At 42.6% G+C, this 14,688-nt stretch overlaps 1 protein-coding gene across 7 annotated transcripts in view; it reads left to right on the top strand.

Moving 5' to 3' along the window:
* The window catches only part of TEAD1 (TEA domain transcription factor 1), a 279,132-nt gene that overhangs the window by 74,265 nt on the left and 190,179 nt on the right, over nucleotides 1-14,688 (top strand). For all 7 annotated transcript variants that reach the window (XM_066365705.1, XM_066365711.1, XM_066365732.1 and 4 more), the window contains one exon: nucleotides 6,807-7,062. In XM_066365705.1, the coding sequence (XP_066221802.1) occupies nucleotides 6,906-7,062 (157 nt within the window). In that variant the 5' untranslated portion in view covers nucleotides 6,807-6,905. The remainder of the gene's footprint in view (nucleotides 1-6,806; nucleotides 7,063-14,688) is intronic.

The raw sequence follows: 14,688 nt of genomic DNA, 5'->3' as shown, positions 1-14,688 counted from the left end.
GGAGTATATGACACCAAGGCTCACTGGCTGATCCTGGCTCCACAGCAGATGTGACCTCAATTCTCAGTGTCAGCATTCCCGAAAAGTTCTACTCTCTCTTTGAAAATGACTTACATTCTATAGTTCCATCCTTCTGGAGGCTGCCTTCAAAATCTAGGCTGCCAATCCTCATGTTTTTCAAGCCACTTATTAGCAAGTTTGTCTAGTGTCTGAAATGGTAGGAAAATAATAACCTGCCCCACTTTACATATGCAAAAGTGATTAACCATCATTAGTGCCTGACATTCCTCCCAACTACCTAGGAAGGTGAATCAGTATCATCACTATTCATTAGGAATTAATTAGACTGTGCTTGATGGTGTCAGTCATGGACAAACCTGAGAATTCAGCACTGCCTACATTCCCTCCCTTTGAAATCCAACCTGTAAGCTAGTGAGCATGTAGTGTGAATCTGATGTTCCCATGATATGTGCATTCTCTCTGGAGAAATGACTCCTAGGTTCAAATTCAGTTAAGTGTAAGACTTTGGTCAACTTATTTAGACCTCTGGACCTCATAAGGTGGGATACCCAACGAAGGTAGTGTGATGATTAAATAAGATCCTGTAGGTGAAAACTTCCTACATTGTACTTGAAACTGGTTCATTGGGAGAAGGTTGAATTTAGATTTGAGATATCAGTTCACTTTGAAAGTAAAGCTCCTTTTTTCCTAATCTTTTTGTTGGAGGGCAGCATTTCTCATATGAGAAAATTTTAGGCTATCACAAGATAGTAGTGAACTTCAAACCATCAAATGCTTGGTTGAGTTGTCTCCTAAAATATCATTCCAACCATGGGATTCTCTTTCTTTATACCCTAAAGTGGCTTCCACCTGTGTCTATTTTCACATTCTCCAGAGTGCTTAGAAATCCTTTTTTCTCACTCTCAGTACAACTCCCTCTATGTTGCCTTTTTCACTCATCTACTCAGATTTCTTTGCTGCCATTTTTTACCTTTTGGATTTCGTTTTTGGCCACCTCTTTGGTTTCTGGTCTTTATACCTTCACCAGTCTGCCCCCTGTATATCTTTTTTTTTTTAAGCTGTCACCTTCTAGTTTTCATCTTGTGGCAAAAAAGGGGGGTAGAGGGGAAGTAAAGGTAAAATATTGTATCTCAAAATTAACATTTCACTCAAAATAAGGTTTGTTTGTGGTAGAAGAAGCTTACCTGCTAGATGACCCAAACCATAGTTGTCCCTTTAACACAGAAAGACTACTGGTTGTCAATAATCACGATTAATAAATAAGAGATGGGATGAGACAGCCAACTCTTGTTTATTCAAGCTGTGCCAGACTTAAGTGTGTCCTCTTCCATCTTCCTCATTGGGGGATTTCCCTTGGGCTCTTACTACTCATTAGAACCTTGGCCAGAGTCAGGGTGAAGCTCTATGGTAAGTTTGGTCATGTTGTCAAGAATGTTCATGTTATCTGGTTGTTGGTTTATTCTTTCTTTTTTTCTTGAATATTTATTAGGCTAGGTGCTGTGCTAGCAACGGAGATAATGTTCTGAGGGTATCAGTCCCTGCCCTCGGGGACACTAAAGTGTGGATAAGGGGTGGGGAGCAATAGTAAACCAACTTACTAAGTTCTATTATAGGTTCTTACACAAGGCGATGAATAACTAAGTTAGCCACCTTCAGCATTAATGGTGGAAACTGAGGCACACAGGGCCTACGAGTACGATGTGGTCCTGAGTTACTCAGGTAAAGACAGAGTCCAACTCCTAGTCCAGCTCTTTTACTTTTGCCTCATAGGGTGTTAAGATATTGGCTAAAATACGCCATATAGATTATTTTGTGACCTTCATGTTCAGTAGCATCTCATTAATCAGTTAGTTAAAACTAACCCTTTTATTTAAGAGCTCTTAATTCACCCATAAGTGGATGAGATGCTTAATTATAAGAGACCTACAAGAATTAAGATGAAGGGCATAGCAGATTCCTGTGTCCTATGTCATATGCCTTGTTCATTAGTTCTGTGAATAGAGTTGGTGTCAGAAGCACCAGTATTTGACTCACTCCCTTCTTCAGGCTCTTTTGTTAAAATGTGGATTGGTTGAATATACATATGATGTCATTCCAGTGTACTCATTTACTGTTTTTGGAGTGTCAGTGGGTGATTGTAAAAGAATGATCCATTTAGGAAGTATAGCTGCTGGGCATTTAGCAGGAATATATGGGTCCTTGTTCAAAGTTCTTTTTAGAGTTTATTGTGGTGTGGCTAGGAAAAGTTTCAGAGAAACAGGCAACTACTAGAAAAGTGTTAATGATGGAAACTGAGGCACACAGTGGCTACATGATTTTCAGCAATGAGAGTTCCTTCTGACTTTCCTTTAGATTTGGGATTATTCACTTGAACCACACTTCCCAGAAGAATATGTACAGTATTGAACCTGTGCATAAAAAGTTAGATTTAAATGAGTGTTATAAGTAAAGGGGTTTGTTAGAAATTTAAGTTTTCCATTTAGTCATCTGAAGACTTTGTAAGAGGTTCCTTTGTTAATTTATTTCCCAAAGAGAACCATTAAAAAAGTGCCTTTATTTCTTCATGATCCCATTGTCAGTAGGTATTTGGGCACCACAAGGTGCACACCACTGTCTAGAGATAATGGACCTGAAAATAAATGAAGATCTGGTCATGGTTTTACAGATGACAGAGCACCTTTACTCATTATCTCTAAATCTTTACAGCACTCCTGTCGGATAGAGTTCCTCCACCCCTTAACGATTTTCCTGTGTTAGGATTGAATTTAATTTATTATGCATTATAAATTTTATTTTACAAATATAATCTGAGCTTCCAAGAGGTAAACTACTTTAGTCTGGAAAGCATGGCTAGTAGGCGAGCTAGGTTTGGAATCCAGATCAGTCTGAGTCTCAATATTATTTACTGAATTGAGTGAAAGGTAACTCACTTGTTCAAAGGAGGGATAAAGAGGTAAGGACATCAGCTCTATAGGCTCAGATGTTTTATGCCTAATTCACTTGATGAGATTTCATTGTTGGTAATAAGCCGGTGCTTCTTGCTAAGTATTCAGACACCAGGTAGCTTACTTGGGTGGTAGTTTACTAATGCCACACATTTTCAGGACACTCCTAATGTGTGGCTCATACTCTGAGCCACTAGATACAAGGACGGTTTCCAGGATGAGGTGGATTTTGAGCTGGGCTGGAAGGGACCTGAGGGATGGAATGCCAGAATGGTTATTTCAGTATCGAGTACAGGGAGCTTTTCTCAGCCAGCCCCAGTCTTGTGATTGGAAACTAGCTGACCATACAGGGCCTCATCTTACAATTGGGTTGTAAAACCAAGGGCCTGTATAACTCAGTGGATTATGTATCTGGTAGCTTCTGGGGCTGTGGTCCTGGCCCTTGTCCAGAGTAGGTAATTCCATTCTGCTGAGCTCCAGTTGACCAAATTGCAAGAGCCCAGACACAGAGTTCTTCACTTTGCAGTAAGTGAATAAAAATGTGAGCATTTAGAATAGTGCTTGCGCTTACTAAGTGGATGGACCAGTTAATGCTCATACTGCATTCCCCAAACAACCAAGGGCATGTGAATCCTAGCTTTAGAGGTAACTTCAATGGGTTGTCTACAGGATTCTGCTGTCTGTCTTTAAGGCACTCCATCCCTAGATCAACTATCAGAAAAGTTTTTTCTCATGTTGAGCCAGAATCTTATAACTTCCACAGAATGAGTCAATATGCTCTCCATGTGACAGACAGCTCTTCAGAGGATGTTCAGTGTCTAACAACACTAAGCTTGGCAAATATGATCCAAAGAGATCTTACCAGCCTGAAAATGTGGTGGTGCAATGGATAGAGCATTGACCTGGGATGCTGAGGACCCAGGTTCAAAACCCCAAAGTTGCTGGCTTGAGTGTGGGCTTACCAGTTTGAGCACAGGGTTGTCGGCTTGAGTGTGGGATCATAGATATGACCCCATGGTCACTTGAGCCTGAAGATGGATGGATGGCTTGAAGCCCAAGGTGTCTGGCTTGAGCAAGGAGTCAATGGCTCAGCTGAAGCCCCCTGGTCAAGGCACATATGAGAAAGCAATCAAGGAACAACTAAAGTGGTCCAACTACAAAATGATGCTTCTCATCTCTCTTCCTGTCTCTCTTTCTCTCACCAAACAAAACAAAACAAAACAAAACAAAAAAAACACCCAAAGATAAAAACCCAACAACAACAAAAATATCTTACTAGCTTTGAGCCATGCGCTAACACTAAAATAATGGAATTTAATATTATATTAAGGAGTCAACGTAAACTCCTACTTTTAGCTTCTAAACCAATTGCATTAGGAAAGGCAATTCAAGGCAATTCAGGAATAGCACTTGGAATGTGGGAGATTAAAAGTTTTATGGATCATAGTCGATCTGAGGGTCATTTATTGAGGGCTAGACAAACTGGGATGCGTTGAGGAGGACTGGTCCAGGTATGATGTGAATTATGTCTAATCTAGGACTCAATTAGGAGCCCAGGGGCTGCTCCTTTCATATCTAAATGGGTGTTTTGGTGGGAGATTTGCTTTCCAAGGGATGGGTTAGGGAAGTTAACCTGGGCATGGGTTTTAACCTAATAGATGGAAGAATTTTAACATGTCAGTGTGAAGGAGGTGGTTTTGGGAGATAGTGGATTCCTTGTCATTGGTGATGTTCAAATGCAGACTGTATGACTGGTTGAGAAGTATTAGAGGCAACTTTAAGCATCAGATCAGGGAGATGTTGGTGTGTTTTGGTCTGAGGTCTGAAGACTCTGAGGCTCTCAGTTATATGGTAATATTTTTTAGGCAAGTAAAGCTCCCCTGGTCCCTTCAGCTGGCCCTCTCTGTCCTTGACTCCGTCCCTCTACCATAGTGATTGCTGGCTGGGCATATCCACTGTTTATCTTAAAATGTGGCTCCCTGGAGTGAATTCATACTGTTTTGAGCTGCACAGAGCTTAAGGACTGACCTGTATTTTTGTATGTCTGTTTTTTGGTTTTGTTTTTGTTGTGTGTGGGTAAGGTGGAGAGGGAGACAGTGGACTAGCCACAGTGCAAAACCATTCACTTGTATTCTCATAATTACCCCAGGAAACTGCTCTGGAGCTAGAACGGACTCTAGGGGAGCATACAGCTCAGCTTGAATTTTATAAGACTCTTAGATTCCAGCAAAAAAATGTAATAATTTGAGAATTCAAAAGGCCTACACTGCAGGCATTGCTGAGTTCATCTGGGGGTTAATCACAAAACTCTTTCTTGTGGCATAATTTATACTTCAACATTTGGCAGTTTTTAAAGTCCTGTGTCAATGTACATGTGTTGGTAAGAAGTAGTAAATATTTTGCTGACAAGTTCTTTGAATGATGGATCTGTGGCAGCATTTAAATGCAGACAACCTGGGGGTTTCTTTTATCCAGGTGCTGCCAAATCTAAAATGCTGTCAGGGTACAAAGCCAAAATCACCCACTAGTTATAATGTAATGTTCATGTGACTCAGAGTTTCTGCACCTGGGATCTGTTGATATACACCAGTGGGGGAGGGCAGGGGAGAGGGATACAATTGGGAGGGAGGAGGAAAGCAGACAGGCTGCATGCTCTCAGGTGACTGCCCTGGAGCACAGAGAAGTGCCTGGTGCCCGGTGGGGCGGCCAGCACCTGCTCCCCTCCTGGCTTCCTCTGTTGTCATGTTGCATGGACTCGATGGGGCAGGATGAAGGGAATGGTAGTCCTACTAAGCTCTCTCTACTAAGGTCCAGCACCTCCCTTTGATCAGTCCACAGGAGGAATAATTCTCCCTTTTTGGGGGAAACCTTTGAGTTAATGATCTGATACCTTTTCAACAAAGGGAATATTGATATGTTCGTGTGTGAACAGCAGGGGGTACTGGATTAGATAATTTTCACATTGGTGTTTGTGCCAATTTGACATTTGTTTGGAAAGCTTATCCTTTTAAGACCATAGGTTTCATGCACGATTCTATAATCTTTAGTGCTACGGAGAAATAAATGAAAGTCTCGCTAATGGTTTCTTTATGATCAGGAATTCTGAGGAGGCTACCAGAGGAAGTGCCCATGTAGGTGTACAGCATTTCTGCACATGTGCTGGCCACTTGTAGCTCTTGCAGGATAGGCAGGAACGGGGACAGGTTGGTCCCTGCTTCAAGGGTACATTCTAGAAGCTGAGAATGGCAAAGTGACCTCACTGTACAGGATCAAAGTCCTACAGAGAAATGTTATCAACTAGCAGGTCCAAGTCAGCTGTCATTACTGTTTTAGTAGCGTGAGTATTTGTGATAACAAAACAATCTCCTTTCTTGTATCCTGCTACCATCTTACATCTTAGTTTAACATTTCAGAGTTACCATGTCAATTGCTACAGTGAGGCAGACATCTTTTGTTTTACATTATTTTAAATAAAATTGTGCTGCTATGGAGATTTGATTATCGTTGAGCAAAGTGCTCCTGGTAGATAGTAGGCACTTGGTAAATGGTTTTGCATGGACGGCTGAGAACTTGCAACTGAGAATGAGTACTGTTCTCGGATGAGAACTTACTCTCATCTGTGAAGAATAATCAGCTTCTGTCTGCCAGTACATTTCTGTACTGAGTGCCCTAACATGAATACAGCAAGGGAAAAAAAGACACTTGGATCTCAGAAACCCTCTGCTAGAAGTTATTTTCCAAGCAAAGCAGCCAACTGAAGGATGTGCAATGAATCTAGCAAGAACAGTATGTTGGTGGTTACTTCGTCCTTATCACGCTATCTTCTGATTTTTCTCTTAGGTTTATTTTCTTGAAAAGGCTCCAGGCTTCGGCTTGGAAAATCCAACCGCCAAAATTGAGCCCAGCAGCTGGAGCGGCAGCGAGAGCCCTGCCGAAAACATGGAAAGGATGAGTGACTCTGCAGATAAGCCAATTGACAATGATGCAGAAGGGGTCTGGAGTCCTGACATTGAACAGAGCTTTCAGGAAGCCTTGGCTATCTATCCACCATGTGGAAGGAGGAAAATCATCTTATCGGACGAAGGCAAGATGTATGGTAAGTGGTCTGGAATGTTCCTTGGAAACGCTGCAACTTGCTTTAGTAGTAGGATCATTGTAGCTAGCCTTCTGCTTAGATCTATTCATTATATTGTGTTGAATGATCTTTGTAGAATTTTAGTTGGCCATCTGAGGGGCTAAATCTCAACTAAAGAGGAGAGTGAGTAAAGCACCATTGGGGTATCATTCGCTAGGGGTTCCTTCTCCTTCTCCATGCTCGGTGGCTTTATATCAGAAGTTCTCAAGGTCCAGGAGGGAACACAGACAGTTGCAATGGCATTTGCAGACACCAGTGTGGGCACTGGTTCTTCAGAAGGCACGTCAAATCGAAGAAAGTGTGGCAATTTATGCCAGATAACTGAAATGGGGGTCTGGTGCTACTGATCTCTTTTTTTTTCTGGGAAGAGCTTGCAATATAGATATTTATATAGGAAATCTCACTTTTAAAAGTCAGCACTTTTTTCTTTTTTTAACATAACCCTGTATAGGCTAGATAAAACATGTGCATTGCTTAATCAGACCATTAAACCACCAGTTTGCTCCTTTGTTGCCAGTTTGCAGGTGAATGGCAGACAAGGTATTAATTTCTTCTCCCCGGCTATTCTCACCTGTCTCCCCTTCTATAAGGGGAAGCCAGGCAGTGTGTTCTGAGGGAAACTCCATGAGTGTCTAGGAGGGCAAGACTGGTTGACCAGACAGCTTGGGGAACCAAAGTGTGGAGCTGAAGTGCTAGGTTTGGGTTTCCCCACACCATCCGCTAATGCTTCCAGCTGCAGATGTGTACTTTTTGGCTGCTTACCTTTTGGGAAGCAGATGGCAGGTGGTGGCTTGTACATTCTGCTTGTCTAATCGGGCACATTGAGTTGACAGAGTTTGCACTATGGCTGAGTCTAAAGAGATGCAAACAACCTCAATTCAAGAGAACTGGCTTAGCAACTTACCTGAGGTTGTTAACTTATCACAAGAGTGATTTATTTCTAAATAATTTTAAAGCTTGTTCATAATGGGGTGTTGTGCCTTTAATGCTGCACCTCCTCTCTCAGGAGCCAGAGCAGGCTGCAGCTCCAGCTAGCACACACTGCTAAGGAGAAAGCAGATGGTGGTGCAGCTGCCACCAGCTGTGCCCCCCACCCCGCCCTCCCCCTCTCCAACTTGGATGATGTAATGGAAACAAGGGAAATTTTGCTTTCTGCAGCACTGGAGTCTCTAAGCCTGCCAGTGTCACAGGGAGAGAGAGAGAACCCAAACCTTCAGCATTTGTTTTAGGCCCTTGTGTGATCCTTTTGTAGCCATAGAAGCCCTTTGGGTCTGCTGAAATGGACTCAGGATGAAACAGCTCTGCTGCTGTGGGTAGAAAGTTTCAGGGCCTTTGGTTTTCTGTGTGTTAGTATCTTTCCTGGGCTACTTCTTGTCTTCAGCCTATTTGCTTTCAGGGTCTTGTCTTCATCCCTAAAAATCTCACCTCCCCATTTTAAAGGCAGAAGAAAGCACTTGAATCTTTGAACCTTCTTTGAAACTGATTGTAGTCTGAGTGGTGAAGTAGCTTCAGGCCACTTTACCTTGTACAACTCCCATTTGTTTACCCAGAAATTGTTGCAAACTAAAGTATTGGCGCAGGATTGGAAATCCTAGTGGGGAATAACCACGGCCCTTCATTTCTCACAGGGACTACTGGGGAGGGCACTGTTCCTTTAGGTTTCCGGGCTGAGAACACAACTCAAAGCAACAGTTTCTTTTCAACTTCAGTTTTGTTTTCTTCACTGAGTGTCCTCTTTAGTTGGCAGCCATGGTTCATTTAACCCATTAGTCAACAGAGCCAAATATCAATGGTACAACGATTGAAATTTCTTTTGAGAACCAAATTTTTTAAACTTAAACTATATAGGTAGGTACACTCCTTATCGAGGTAGCGCCCGCATGTGGTATTTTGTGGAAGAGCCACACTCAAGGGGCCAAAGAGTCCCATGTGGCTTACGAGCCGCAGTTTACTGACCAGGGATTTAACCAATTTGCCAGTAATGTCATCATAAATAGAATTTTGTGTGTGCGTGTGAAAATAATTGTGTAAGAGCTCTTGTTGGTAATTGGATGCTAGAGGCAGGTGGCTAGGAACTAGAACAGTGAGGAGATTTGGATTTGAGTCATCTACCAACAATCCTACCTCTGGTCTGCATCTCCGTTTTTCTCTCCTGTAAGAAAAGAAGGTAAAGGAGATGATACCCATGGGTCCTTGGGACTTTTCGATTTATGACATTGCGATTTTCTGACTTGTACCTCCCTGAGAGCGATCAGTTTCAACCAACGCAGTGCTAGTTGTGGGAGCATGTCTTTAATACCCATAGACATCAGATTCTGAGCGTGTCCTGAGAGCGTATGCTTTGGGTGGATGATGCCATTTCCCCCTCACAGCAGCCTGGCATTTACTGACTGTGCTGGTGACCAACCTGGTGTAAACACGAGGCCATCTTTTTAAGCAAGCAGCATTAGGAACCATAACTGCAGGTTTGGGGGTGCAGAAAAGGCTTTTGCTGCAGTGGCCCTGAAGCCACCCTACTCCAGGCAGCTGCCTTGGTGAGAAAACATCCCTCTGAACTTCCTCTCAACATGGGGAGCTTTACTTCTACTGCTACTTTGGAAGGAAACATGGTAGTTAGCCAGGCCATAGGCGATGGAGACTGGATCCCTGAAGAACTGTCCCAAGCGCCCCAAAGCAGCCTGCGGCATGTTTGTGACTCTGAGGATGAGAAGAGGTTGAGTTGGGAGCTTCCACAGTGAGGCTCCAGCCGGTTGAGGATTGAGTCATGTGAGCAGTGGGTCAGAGCTACTGTGCCTTGGCTTGTGGCCTGTTCCCCATCTTACCATCAGTGAATCAGGACAGAAACCAGACCAGGAGTCGAGGTTTCTTAAGATCCAGAGCACATACTTTTTCTCTTAAGCATTTTGAAAATGAAAACATTGAAAGCATTTTGGATCCCATGGAGTAAAATAAAAATAATTTAATGCCTTTTAGTTAAACACCAAGTGTTTTTGACTCGAGGGGGTTATTCTGATATTTCTGAGCATTTGTAGAGTGCGTTGTGATGTCACTAATCCTGAGCCACAGGAGAAGCAAGGTCAAGTACAGCACCAATTTATTTTGGTAATGAAATTTCCTCTGTGGTTGTCAGTGTGGCAAATGCAATCTTATAGGGGGAAGAACAGAAAGCTCTCTGTATGATGAGGTTTGGGCCCTTGGAAGAGATGGCTTACTTTCCTCTCTGCTCCCTGGGTCTGTGAGGAAGCTGAGACTGCATATGGTTGGTCTTCACGTGGACAGATGACTTTTGTCTTGGGTACCCTACATGTAGATAGGTATTCTTAGGGATAATTAGGAGGATGAGACCTCTTTGACTTTGTCCCTGAGAGCTTGCATATTCTTTCTCTCTCTTTTTCTTTCTTTCTTTTTTTGGGGGAGGGGGCAGACAGGGACAGACAGACAGGAAGGAAGAGAGATGAGGAACATCAGTTCTTGATTGCAGCACCTTAATTGTTCATTGATTACTTTCTCATACGTGCCTTGACCAGGGGACTTCAGCCAAACCGGCAACCTTGGGCTCAAGCCAGCCACCTTGGGCTTCAAGCCAGCGACCATGGGGGTCATGTCTATGATCCTACATTCAAGCTGGTGACCCTGCACTCAGGCTGGTGAGCCCGCACTCAAGCTGGCGACTTCAGGGTTTTGAACTTGGGTCTCCAGCATGCCAGCATCTCCAGACCCAGGCTAACCTGGGTCTCTCTATCCACTATGTCATTGCCTGGTCAGGTCTTTTATTATTTTTTTTCTTTTTAAAAATTTTTTATTGAATTAATTGAGATGGCATTGGTTATTAAAATTATATAGGTTTCAGATATACAATTCTATAATACTATTATTATTTGTATATTATATTGTGTATTCACCACTCTGAGTCAAGTCTCTTCCCATCACCATCTATCACCCCTTTTCTCCCCTTCTACCTCCCCTGACCTCCGGTGCTGGTAATCGCCATACTGTTGTCTGTGTCTGTGAGGTGTTTGTTATTGTTATTGTTTTGCTTAACCCCTTCACCTTTTTCACCCAGCTCTCCAACCCTCTCCTCTCAGACAGCTGTCAGTCTGTTCTCTGTTCATGAGGCTGTTTCTATTTGGGTTACTTTTTAAATTTTCTTCATTAGATTGCACATATAAGTGAAATCATATGATATTTATCTTTCTCTGTCTGTCTTGTTTCATTTAGCATAATACTCTCCAGGTCCATTTATGTTGTCACAACAGGTACGATTTTATTTTTTATGGCCAAATAGTATTCCATCATGTAAATGGACTACAGCTTCTTTATCCGCTCATCTACTGATGGGTACTTGAGCTGCTTCCAAATCTTGGCTGTTGTAAATAACTGCAATAAACATGGTACATATATTCTTTTGAATTAGTGTTTTAGGTTTCTCTGGACATATTTCCTGAAGTGGAATCACTGGGTCATAAGGCAGTTACATTTTATATTTTTTGAGGTAACTCCCTACTGCTTTCCACAGTGGCTGCACCAATCTGCATTCACACCAACAGTGCACAAAGGTTCTCTTTTCTCCACATCCTTGCCAACATTTGTTGTTTGTTTGTTAATTTATTGGTGGTAGCCATTCTGACAGGTGTGAAGAGATATCTCATTGCGTTTTTAATTTGCATTTCTCTGATTAGTGACATTGAGTACCTTTTCATATGTCTGTCGGCCCTCTGTTTGTCCTCACTGGAGAAGGACTCTTCCAGTCATTTGTCCATTTTATAATTGGATTGTTTGTATTTTGGTATTAAGTTGTATGTTTCCTTTTCTTATTTTTACACAGCTCTGTATCTCTCTTTCTGGTAGAAAGTTGTGGAGGAGACAGAGGACAAGATGGGAGAGGAGTTCTTGATAGCAGACTTGTCTGGAGTTGGATTTCATGGAAGCAGACCTTAGTTCCAAACAAATCAGAACAAAATAGCAAACGGGGAATGCCTGGCTGTGTGTCTGTGGCAACTGAAAACCCTAGTCTGGCTATGTAGTCCCGTATCTCCCATAATCAAACCAGGGTTAGGACAGGAGCTAATGTTCATTGATTGCTTGCTTCAGAGACAGAAATGTATAACACTTCACGTCTTGGACTTTGAAATTGATATGAATCCTGGCCTTGCCATTTCTTGGTATCAGATTTTGGGCAAGTTGCTTTTCTTTTGTGTGCCCCTCTTTCCTCAATTGCAAAAGGGATTTAAATAGATCCTTTTTCAGTGGATTATTACAAGAAATAAAACTAATGGTGATCTAGGATCCCCCCTGCCACATTTGAACAGTGTCTGGTTTCCAGTGAGAGCTATAAAAGTGTTTATGAACCAAAACCAAAAAGTGTTCTCTGTCATGGGCTGGACTATGGGATGTGCAATGCGTGGGTGTTATGATCTCCACATTGGAGATGAGGAAGCTGAGGCTAAGAGGGGTAAAGTGGCTTGCATATGAGCAGTATAAATGGTAGAGCTGGAAAGTTGCAAATCCAGGTCTGGCTCCCAAACCTGAGCTTTTCCCAGTGTGTTTTCAATCCTTCCTTGGTGGAGGTTATTAATCATTAATTCAACAAATAAATGTTGAACTCCACCTGTATCTCAGCGCTGTGCTAGGGGTTGTTAAGGATATAGCAGTCAACTAGACAGACATAGTCTCTGCCCTCATGGAGCCATCACCAGTTCATTTGCAGGAAATACTGACCTGAGGTCAGGGCTGTGTGCCAGAGCTTTCTGGGAAGTCTGAGGACCCTTTGAAGATGGTCACCTTCTACTTAGCCTTTTGCAGCCTATTCTTGGCCACTGATGTTCAGGGCACCTGCCCCAGTACTGGCAGGAAGAAAGCTTCTCAAATAACGCAGCAGGAGGATCCTAGATCACAAGACTGGCCTTGATAGTGGCTATGAAGAGGTCTGGAAGATTCTGATACCCTCGGATCCTACAGGCAGCCTGGGCAGAACAATTGCTGGACAATGACTTGCTCCTTTCTTTGATCGATATCTTCAGGGTCCTTGTTTAGCACAGCTCCAGGGATGCCCCCTTTCTTGCTAGAATGCCAGACTTACTGGTTAGCCCTAGAGAGCTGATGTGAGGACTAGAGAAGGTGGGGAAGAAGGCATCTCTGGGCCAGCCTTCCTCAAGTGCTGCCCTGAGACCTGCCAGCCAGGAAAGGACAGGACTTGGACTTGCCCCTGTTCTTACTTTATACAAGCGCAAGACAGAAGAGGGAGGGGGGCCATTTCAGTGAGATGGTGGCAGAACAGACAAGGGGACATCAGAATGAGTACACACAGGCAGATGTGAAGGTGCACTAGTTAATTAGTGTAGGCAAAGAGACTAAAATCTGATCTGAAGAATTGTTCAAGGCAATGCAGGACTGTCCCTTTGAAAGACAGTGGACTTTTACAACATGTCTTTGAGGACCAGAAAGGTGGTTTCTGTCTGTGGAGGCCCTAGAGACCTTGATGTGGAAAAATGGCCATAGGATCTGAGCCCTGTAGGATCTCCAGGCCTTGGGAAAGTGCCCCTCGGTGAGCATTTCTCCATCTGAACCTCACATGGCATCTTTGAGTTTCTCTTTTGGTCTGACCTGTGTTTCAGGGCATTATTTTAAGTGAATTGGCCAGAAATATGAAGCATGAAGAGTTGGACCCTTAGAAACAGGCTGGAAGCTCCATATCTCATCCTGCTTATTCCCTATGGGACATAGAAAATGTCATTACTGTTTCTTGAATATATGCATACATGAATTATTGATAGAATGAAAGAGAGGCCTTTAGTGTTGAGGAACTGGCTAGAAATAAAGGAGAAAGAAGAAGAAAAAGTAAAGGATGTTTGTATATTTAATGGTCTTTCCAGATTGAGACAGAAAAAACACTGATTTTTGCTATGTATGGTGGAAAAGGTTAGCTCAAGAGGTAGGACAGATTTGTACCCATAAAGGCAGAGTAGTAGAATAAGAGTTAATTCTGGAATTCTAAGCACAGATGAGTAATGAGGGATTTTGAAATAGTTTGGATCCTGTGAGAAGAGGAAAGCCAGCGTCATCAGCATTTTGATTGGGAAGTTGAATATGTGGGGGCCATGCAGAAGTTTATACACAAGGTGTGAGAACCCTTGTGCAATCCATGTTAAATAAAAATAATTGGGATGGTTCAAGAATTGGTCATACAGGAGAAAGAGGAAAGGATGTTAAATTATTACCAAGTTATACTTTCCAACAGCTCGGCTGTGGCAGTGTATGAGCCCTGGGGTTGCAGAAGACATGGACTCATACATAAATCATTCATGGGGGGCCTGCCCTGTGTTTTGACCTCAGTGGGAAAAACAGATTAAAAAAAGAAATAATGAAAATAACTGATGTATTTGAACTGTTATTTGTGCTAGGCATTTTCTTTTTTCTTTAAAATGTGTTATCTGTTTATTTCTCATAACAACCCAATGATATAGGTATTACGATTGTCTCCATTTTACAGCTGAGGAAGCTGAGGCCCACCAGGGTCAATTTACTTGCTCAAGGTCACACCATAAATAAGTGGTGGAGCTGACATTTGAAACCAAGCCAGTCAACAGA

This window comes from Saccopteryx leptura, chromosome 1 (assembly GCF_036850995.1).
Source record: "Saccopteryx leptura isolate mSacLep1 chromosome 1, mSacLep1_pri_phased_curated, whole genome shotgun sequence".
Taxonomy (NCBI): Eukaryota; Metazoa; Chordata; class Mammalia; order Chiroptera; family Emballonuridae; genus Saccopteryx; species Saccopteryx leptura.
The sequence above is the reverse complement of the archived record's forward strand: the minus strand, read 5'-3'. Positions and strand labels throughout refer to the sequence as shown.